This window comes from Otolemur garnettii, unplaced genomic scaffold, assembly GCF_000181295.1.
Source record: "Otolemur garnettii isolate 467f Iridium unplaced genomic scaffold, OtoGar3 scaffold00096, whole genome shotgun sequence".
Classification (NCBI taxonomy): Eukaryota; Metazoa; Chordata; class Mammalia; order Primates; family Galagidae; genus Otolemur; species Otolemur garnettii.
In genome coordinates, this window is record NW_003852491.1 from 6597708 (window position 1) to 6606476 (window position 8769).

The 8769-nt window shown below is 51.1% G+C and overlaps 2 protein-coding genes across 3 annotated transcripts in view; one reads left to right on the forward strand and one right to left on the reverse strand.

Moving 5' to 3' along the window:
* SGF29 (SAGA complex associated factor 29) overlaps positions 1 to 4418 on the forward strand; it is an 8814-nt gene extending 4396 nt beyond the window's left edge. The window contains exons 3-8 of the mRNA XM_012808841.1: positions 2171 to 2235; positions 2778 to 2907; positions 2976 to 3122; positions 3285 to 3320; positions 3442 to 3604; positions 4212 to 4418. Of these exons, the coding sequence (XP_012664295.1) occupies positions 2171 to 2235; positions 2778 to 2907; positions 2976 to 3122; positions 3285 to 3320; positions 3442 to 3604; positions 4212 to 4328 (658 nt within the window). The 3' untranslated portion in view covers positions 4329 to 4418. The remainder of the gene's footprint in view (positions 1 to 2170; positions 2236 to 2777; positions 2908 to 2975; positions 3123 to 3284; positions 3321 to 3441; positions 3605 to 4211) is intronic.
* Positions 4419 to 4578: 160 nt separating this feature from the next.
* Positions 4579 to 8550, reverse strand: LOC100959241 (sulfotransferase 1A1). Of its 2 annotated transcripts, none has more exons than XM_012808892.2 (8): positions 8396 to 8550; positions 6787 to 6951; positions 6567 to 6692; positions 6381 to 6478; positions 5778 to 5904; positions 5588 to 5682; positions 4904 to 5084; positions 4579 to 4808 (listed from the first exon to the last, which is right to left on the reverse strand). In XM_012808892.2, exons 2-8 carry the CDS (start codon positions 6932 to 6934, stop codon positions 4630 to 4632), a joined length of 954 nt encoding a protein of 317 aa, XP_012664346.1. In that variant the 5' UTR covers positions 6935 to 6951; positions 8396 to 8550; the 3' UTR covers positions 4579 to 4629. The 2 variants fall into 2 exon arrangements, with proteins under 2 accessions (XP_012664346.1, XP_012664347.1); XM_012808893.2 differs by having other exon boundaries at positions 4579 to 4788; positions 8396 to 8528.
* Between the last annotated feature and the right edge of the window lie 219 nt (positions 8551 to 8769).

An 8769-nucleotide genomic window follows, 5' to 3' on the forward strand; every position in this document is an offset into this window, starting at 1 on the left:
ATTGTTGTTTGGCGGGTCCGGGCTGGGGATTCGAACCTGCCACCTTAGGTGTACGTGGCTGGCGCCTTAGCCGGTTGAGCTATAGGCACCGAGCCTTAATAAGTATCTTGTAGGAAGATAACTTTGAGACTATGTAAATACTCTATTTATATTAAACCTACTAAATTTTAGCATTTTTTAATAATTCTTACCTGAAACAATTTTTTTTTGCAGTTTTTGGCTGGGACTGGGTTTGAACCCGCCACCTCTGACATATGGGGCCAATACCCTACTCCTTTGAGCCACAGGTGCCACCCCTGAAACAATTTTTTTTTAAGTTCTCTAGGAGATTTTGATGTCCAGCTAGGGTTGAAAATGACTCCATTAATATGTCAAAAAAGGGCTCAGCGCCCCATAGCACAGTGGTTATGGTGCCAGCCACATACACCGAGGTTGGCAGGTTCAAACCCAGCCCAAGACAGCTAAGCAACAATGACAACTACAACAGAAAAATAGCTGGGAGTTGTGGCAGGCACCTGTAGTCCCATCTACTTGGGAGGCTGAGGCAAGAGAATCGCTTAAGCCCAAGAGTTTGAGGTTGCTATGAGCTATGATACTATAAGCACTCTACTGAGGGCAATATAGTAAGACTCCGCATTAAAAAAAAAAAGGTCACAGGCGGCCAGGTGCAGTGGCTTGTGCCTATAGTCCCAGCTACTCGGAAGCCTGAGATAGGAGGATTGCTTGAGCCCAGGAGTTTGAGACTATGGTGAGCTATGATGATACCACTGTACTCCAACCTGGACAATAGAGCAAGACCCTGCTCTCCAAAACATAATAAAATAATAAAAAAAAAAACATCAGAGACTACAACTTAGGACCTGCCGCTTAACTATCCTCCAAATAGGCCCAATAACAGTGATCAGACTTTCAATAAAAGTTTCTGGGCTTTTATTCCTTCTGTTTTCTGGGATGCCTGCTTGCCTGGGTCCCAGTACTCACAAGCCTGCAGTGCTCTGGCTGAGCCTTCCCTTGCACCATGCCCCTATACTCTTGAGCATAGCAGCAAGCTGTTTTTCCCTTCCTGCTTTGGTTTGGCTGCCCCTGGCCAAACCTCATCTTCTGACCTGTGCCTGGTAAACTCCACAAGTCATGAGCTCTGGGACCCTACTAGGACACCTTCTATGATGCTGCACTGTGCCCTGTTCATAGGTGACTTCCTCCTGTTAGAGAAATGTCTTCTTTAGTACCACATGATATTTAAATAAAGGTTTGCTAGAGGAATGTATTAGGGTTGCCATGGGAGCTGAGGAGAAAAAAATGATCCAAAGTGGAGTCTGTGTTGCTTATTGCTATTGAAATATTGTTTGGGGAGATTCTTCAAGATCTAGAATAAAGAAACTTGCCTCTAGCAAAGCTGTTTGCTTTGTGTTTTGGTCCCTGCCACCCTGGAACCCCCATAAGCTGATTACACAAGAGGTTTTCTGGGACTGCAGGTACATTCTTGGGTCTCACTATAGCCTCTCAGGGATGATTTCATTCCACTCCAGCTCTGCTCTGAACCAGTGGCTCTTCCCCCACCTCTGAGGGTTTCTCTTTTTTTTTTTTTTTGAGACAGAGTCTATGTCACCCTTGGCAGAGTGCCATGGTATCACAGCTCACAGCAACCTCAAACTCTTGGGCTTAAGCAATTCTCTTGCCACAGCCTCCCAAGTAGCTGGGACTACAGGCACCTGCCACAACGCCCAGCTATTGTTTGGTTGTAGTTGTCATTTTTGTTTGGCAGGCCCTGGCTGGGTTTGAACCTGCCAGCTCCGGTGTATGTGGCTGGCGCCCTAGCTGCTGAGCCTGGGGGGAGGGGGGGTTTCTTTTTACATATCCCATCTTGAACAGACTCTCAGTTTGACCCTTTGTTCTCTAGAGGTTGTGAGAAGCTGCCAGAGCTGAGCTGTCTAGGGTTTGTCAAAGGCCACTTAGCCTGCCCATTCTCTGGGATCCTGCTTGCTCTTAGAGTTTTTGGCTGCCACTCCCTACTATCTTATGTTTTATGCTTTTAAGACCAAAATAATACTGAGGGTTTCTAATTTTCAGCAGTAGGGTTGGTCTAAATTACCCAACCTGCTACAACTAGAAAGGGAAGTCTATGTTGTGTGCTTCTGCAGACCTTATTCTCCCTTCTTCCTACCCTCAGCATCCTTCGGAAGGCCCTAGATAAGATCGCTGAAATCAAGTCTCTCTTGGAAGAGAGGCGGATTGGTGAGTTGGAGAGTTGGACAGAGATTCCTGAGAACAGCAGTCACTTCCTCCCTGGGGAGCCTGTGGCTGCAGCCTGGTGGAGTCATCCCATTGGGTTTCTGGCAGAGTTGAGTTGGCACTGGGAAGCAAATGCAGATCACTCCCAGAGCTGGAAGGCAGGGAGGTCCCAAGATGGTTCCACCTTTGCCCCTCATAGCGCCCTCCCCCTCTATGGCCTGGGCCCTTTGCTGCCTCCTTCCTGCCACCACCTACTCCCATTTCTTGCTGAGCCACACTGTGTGTGTCTTAAATCTAGCCTTCTAGCCCCTGCAGACTGCCATTTCCTTGGCTTTCCCACCTTTCTCTTCTTACACACCATGGTGGATAGACCCTTCACTCATCAATGTCCTCATTGGTCACTTTGGCCTTATTTGAAGTCAGGTGGGTGTGTCCAGCCAGGCCTGAGGAGGTCAGAGGTCTACAGGTGACAGTTGGGCACTGGGGTAGGTGTAGGGGGCAGGCACCCGTCCCTAATGCCTCAGGGCCTCATTTCCTTCCCACAGCTGCCAAGATCGCAGGCCTGTACAATGACTCGGAACCCCCCCGGAAGACCATGCGCAGGGGTGTGCTGATGACCTTGCTTCAGCAGTCAGCCATGACCCTGCCTCTGTGGATTGGGAAGCCTGGTGACAAGTGAGGGCAGAAGTTGCAGGGGAGGGGCTTGGGGCAGGGCTGGGACTGACTCTCTGTTCCACTCACAGGCCCCCACCCCTCTGTGGGGCCATTCCAGCCTCAGGGGACTATGTGGCCAAACCTGGAGACAAGGTGGCTGCCCGGGTAAAGGCTGTGGATGGGGATGAGCAGTGGATCCTGGCCGAGGTGGTCAGTTACAGCCACGCCACCAACAAGTGAGTGGACATTAGCCCCCAGGCTGCTGTCATCACCATAAGTACTTTAGCCGCTTTGCTCTTCATGGGACTGAAGCTCCCAAAGGGTGCTACGGGTGGGGATGGGTATGAAGGACGCACTGGCTCTTCCTCCTCACTCCTACACTGTTTCCTTATCCCCAGGTATGAGGTAGATGATATTGATGAGGAAGGCAAAGAGTGAGTATCTGGGCCATGGAGGGAAAGTGGAAGCGTGGTGCAGCATAAGCCTGGGGCAGCCAAACTACTGGGAGCCTCTCCACCGGGCCATGGATTGACATATAAGTTCCCTCACCCCCAGGAGACACACCCTGAGCCGGCGGCGGATCATCCCACTGCCCCAGTGGAAGGCCAACCCTGAAACGGACCCTGAAGCCTTATTCCAGAAGGAGCAGCTGGTGCTGGCCCTGTATCCCCAGACCACTTGCTTCTACCGTGCTCTGATCCATGCACCCCCACAACGGGTAAGCAGTCTCTATGGGGCAGGCTATCATGATGCCAGGACCAGGCAGGTCAGGAGTCATCCTTCCTTTGCCCTTTCTGCTCACCTCAGCTAAAAGGACCTGCCCTCCCCCTTCTGCTTTCCAGACTTGGAAAGCTCTGCACTCCTTTCCACCCTTGTCCTCTAAGGTAGTGCTGGCCATCCTCCCCTTGCCAGCCCCAGGAGCCTTAGCAAGCCTTGCAAGTGGCCTACTTCCCCTCCAGCCTTACCTCACCTCACCTCTGCAGTCAGTAGAGGATATGAGCCCTGAGATGGGAAGCTTGCATCCAAATCTCCTGACTCCTGGGCACACATCACCTGAGGGAAGGATTCCTGCCTGCTGTCCCCTGGGTTGGCCTCAATCCTTTTAACGCAGGTGCTGTGTTAATGGCACCAGACCCTGCAGTTGTGGCCCAACTGTAGGGAGTCTCCTTCCTTTCTGCTCTTTAGCCCCTGTTCTTGGCCCCTTGTTGCTGAGAAAAGAGCAGGGATGGGAACAAGATATTCTAACTCCAAGTATAAAATGAGGGTGGAGGAGGCCAGCCTGGCCTGGGACCTCTGACTAGCCCTCTTGTCCGCCTCTGCTACAGCCCCAGGATGACTACTCAGTCCTGTTTGAAGATACCTCCTATGCAGATGGTTACTCGCCTCCCCTCAATGTGGCCCAGAGGTACGTGGTGGCTTGTAAGGAGCCCAAGAAAAAGTGAAGCTGGTCGGCAGACTCGCCATCTCCCACCACCCTCATGGGGGAAAACAACAAAGGTGTTCTGTGATCAAATAAATATCTTCCCTCCTTGGCTGTGTCTCCTGGATTTTTTTACTTTTCCAGATGTTCTTCCTTTCCCCAAACAGTGAATTGGGGAGCTGGAGGCTGCAGGGGGAGCTGGCCTAGTTGGTCCCAGTGGGCATTTACTCTTTCACCTAAAGTTTCCTCTAAGCTTTCATTGGAGCCCTGCGTTGAATGCAAATCATATTTTATTCTTGAGGTCAGAATATTTTATTCATGGGTCAGCTTGTTTCACATACTTCCTCTGGAGTGATTCCCACGGAACACTCAGAGCTACGAGCAGAAGCTGAGGTCGCAGCCAGCCATCTTCTGGGCATAGTCAGCATCAAATTGCTCATTCTGGGCCACCGTGAAGAGGGTTTTCCAGTCCCCAGCCTTGCCTTGTGGAGTGGGGAGAGGGCTGAAGTCACACCACAAATGAAGCCTCGTGGCTCAGGGCAGGCTCTGGCTGTTGTTCCCACCCTCCCTGAACACCTATACTAGCTGGGCACCCACCTTTCCTCATGAAAGGGGAAACAGCGTGGTCCATGATGTCAGAGGAGATAGTGGTATAGTTAGTCATGGGGTTCTTCTTCATTTCCTCAAAAGATGTGTGGTGGACTATATGGTCCACGATCTTTTCTGGCAGGGAGTGCCCTACAAACTCCAGAATCTTCTGAATCTCCCTTTTGGGGTTCTGGAACAACAGAAGGTTTGTCAGTGGTGTTTGGACTGTTCACTAAGCAAATAAAAGAGGAATCCCCTCTCTAACATCAGAAAGATCTGGATACTTCAACTAGAAACCTCTGAGCCAGCTCCTTGCCTCACTTGTCCTCTTTCCCTGGGGCAAAATCAATTGCTCTCTGCCCTATTATCCAGTAATAAGCTGTGTTTGCTTCCTGTTGGTAAGGACAAGCACAGCGTTCTTTCCTAACTGGTCCCAGGGCTTGGCAAATGCTTTGGCAGGGAGAATGGGTGGCAGTGAACTGCCGATCACGACTGCATGTGTCGCTGACTCAGGTGCTAGAGATAAGAGCTGTACAGAGTACATGGCATTGTAACTGTGGGACGACAGGGCAGGGTCCAGGTTTGGTGTGGGTGGACTGCCATACCAAAGGGGCTGAGAGAACCTTGGCAAGCCCCTGTGAAGTTCCTGCCATCCAGGTGTGGCATGGAGGGAAGTGGAACAGATGGTCTCACCTCCTTCATGTCTTCATAGAAGAGGTAGAGAACAGGGTGGGTGTGCCTGAGCTCCCACCATTCTCGCACGTGCTGGTACCAGGACCCATAGCTAACTGGAGAAGGGGCAGGGGCACCAACACAGGGCTTGGTGTTAGTCTTAGCTGCTGTTCCTTGGCTCCACCCCCCTCCTTCCTTGAGTTGGGCCCACCTTCCCCAGCCATGAATTTCTCCACGAAGCTGTCCCAGGTGCCAGGATCAGGGTGCACTTTGGCCATGCAGTAGAAGTGGTAATAAGAGACAGCCACATCCTTTGCATTTCGGGCGACGTAGACCACCTGCAGGTGCAGATAACCCCAACCCCAGCATCACTGCCACACAACACACCCCACACTAGTCCTGGGCTCCCCATCCTGCCTTCCTGATACCCTAGATAGCATCCCTGTGTCTGGCAAAGGAAGAAACTGAGGCTTAGAGACCGACTTGCTTGACAGGTATGAGTGGGCTGGGATTTGGACGCTGCTCTGATTTCAGAGCTCTGGCTGGTCCCTGGAGCTGTATTTTACATTAATCTCTGTCAATGCCATCACACCCAGATTCAGAGCAAGACATGCCAGGTTCCCACCAGCTCTGTCCCCTGAGGGCTTGTGAGTACCTGGACTCCATCTTCCTTAGGTCTGCACTGAACAGCCTCTTTTTCTTTGAACCCCACAAGAGCAAGAAGCCAAGAATCTCCCCCTCAAGACCTTCCTAGAAGAACAGGACTAAAGCTAAATGTCCCCAAGAGCCTCCTGTGGTTTCCCCTGCCACTTACCTTGGTCTTCTGATCCAACAGAGTCTGGGGGAGCAGGGACAGGGGCAAGTGCGTCTTGATGAGCCGTGGGGCTGGTGATTCTTTCAGAGTCTCCAAACCTAAGGCATGGGTGGGGAAAGGTTTGGTGAGCTGGAGTCCAGACCTCCCTCCCTCCACTCTACTCACTCCTAGCACTCCACCACAAACCTGTGGGAAACCCTGGGGCTTTGAACTCAAGGAAGGGCACCCGGATGTAGATGGGGGCCCGGTGACACTTATCTAGGTTGCCACCCTGGTATATCATGTCCAGTATCTGGCTCACCCAAGTGGTGCCTAGAAAGGGAGAGAGATGGGAATGGGAAGTAAGCAGGGATTGAGGATATGGGGACAGCAGCCCAGGAGAGGTTGGGTGGCCCTTCTCACCTACCTGACTTGGGATATGTGCTGATCAGCAGGTCATCAGGCAGGGCCTGGAAGCTTTGCAGTGGCCCAAGTGCCTCTGCAAAGTACTTGATGAGTGGGACCCCCTTCACATATTTTAGTGGCGGGCGGCAAGTGTCCTGGACCAGCTCCATGCTGCTGTGTCAGAACCCTTAATATCATCACAACAATACCATTTGCTGAAGTTGTGCTTTAAGATGAAGACACTGAGGTTTGGGGAGGTTGGGCAACTTGCCCCAGCTTACAAAGTTAGTGTGGTAGAGTGGGGACTCTAGTACAGTGCCATGCATCTCTGGCTACACCTTTGATTTACCTTGCAGAGATTTTCAGAACTCCTATGCTCAGGCTGTATCCCAAACCAATTAAAATCCTCTCTGGGGGCTCAGCGCATGTAGCTCAGTGAGTATGGCACTGGCCACATACACCGAGTCTGCTGGATTCAAGGCTGGCCCAGGCCTGTTGTTGTCAGGTGTCAGGGATGATCAGTGTCGCGGAGTATAGGCTTGCTATTGGAATAGTATAGGACAAAGATGACTACCACCTTAAGATAGTGAGTAGCAAAATTCTTTATTTCTCCACTAGTTTAAATAGCCAGTTCTAATTTGATCTTGTGAATCCATAATCTGGAGGTTCCAAAAGTACGCCAATGATACACCGGTGCACCCCAGCCCCCCTGGCCCTGGCTCAGCGCAGTAGGATGTCACACTCCTTTGGCTACAGCAAAGGCCATAGAGGGGGTTCTACCTCAGAGCCTCCTAGATTGTAGAAAAACATGACTTTTATTCCTGCTCACTCAAAGAGGCAAAAAGGAACAAGTATATAGGCTTTCCGCCTATATGGGCCTGCTAAACAACAATGACAAGTGCAACCAAAAAAAATAGCCAGGTGTTGTGGCTGGTGCCTGTAGTCCCAGCTACTCAGAAGGCTGAGGCGAGGGAATTGCTTGAGCTGAAGCGTTTGAGGTTGCTGTGAGTTCTGATGCCACAGCACTCTACCGGAGGTTACATAGTGAGACTGTCTCCAAAAAAAAAAAAAAAAAAAAAATCCTCTCTGGGGCTGGGCCCACATATCTGGGTTTTTGAAGCTCTCCAGAAGATTCCAGCCTGCAATGAAGAAAACTCTAGAGTCTGCCTGTCCTAACTTCCTCCTAATAACGAGCTTTTTCTTACTACTTCTACTGCAATGCAGCCTCCACCCAAAGGGCTCCTCTTCCCTTGGTTCTCCTTCTTGAGCCCCACAGGCCTTTCACATGTAGAAACCCCCAGGACAACCAGGCTGTGATCCTACTTTCTCAGCCATAACTGTATCTTGGCTCCGGAACAAACATGGCCAATTGAGCAGCTGAACTTGTTTTGGGGGCCAGAGTAAGGTATGTGAACGAGCAAAACTCCTATAACTCCGCAGGAGGGAGGAGGATTCAGGCCAGGCCAGAGCTCTACTGAAATAGGATATCCATTGGAAAAAAGCAGGGATATCAGAGACCAGAGCAGAGGGACCCAGCTGCAGGAGCCAGCCTCCACTTTGGGAATGTTGGGGTCAGAAACTAAGCAGGGTAATGGGACTCTGGCCCAGCTGGCCCTCACTCTGGCACTCACCTGACCTTTCAGGAACCTGGCCTCGTGCCCACCTCTGCCCACCTCTGCGTGCTGTGGTTCAGCGCTGGTGTGATGTAGTTAGTGCAGAGCTGCTCTCTAGGCTGAAGCCTTTGTAGTTCCTAAGTGGGAGGGATCTGTAGATGGGACTTGGCAGTCCTCCGGAAAGAAAGGGTGGAGTTTGGGGTGGGGTGGGGGCTCTATATTATCCTCCTTAGCACTCCAGCTGTAGTGACACTGAAGATTAACCTAAAACCCCAAGTTTAGTGTGTAGAAAACAAAAGATTGAAAAGAGAAATGGCCCTATAGTGGTTTGGGTTATGGAGCTGTAATCTGATCCTGATCTGCCCCTCTGACCTGCAAAGCAGACCAATAGG

Coding starts and splice junctions, on each gene's coding strand:
- LOC100959241 (XM_012808892.2), bottom strand. CDS start 6,934: ATGGAGCTGGTCCAGGACACTTGCCGCCCGCCACTAAAATATGTGAAG. Junction 6,693..6,786: donor CAGCACATATCCCAAGTCAG/GTAGGTGAGAAG, acceptor CTCCCTTTCTAG/GCACCACTTGGGTGAGCCAG. Junction 5,085..5,587: donor TCTATGAAGACATGAAGGAG/GTGAGACCATCT, acceptor CTGTTGTTCCAG/AACCCCAAAAGGGAGATTCA.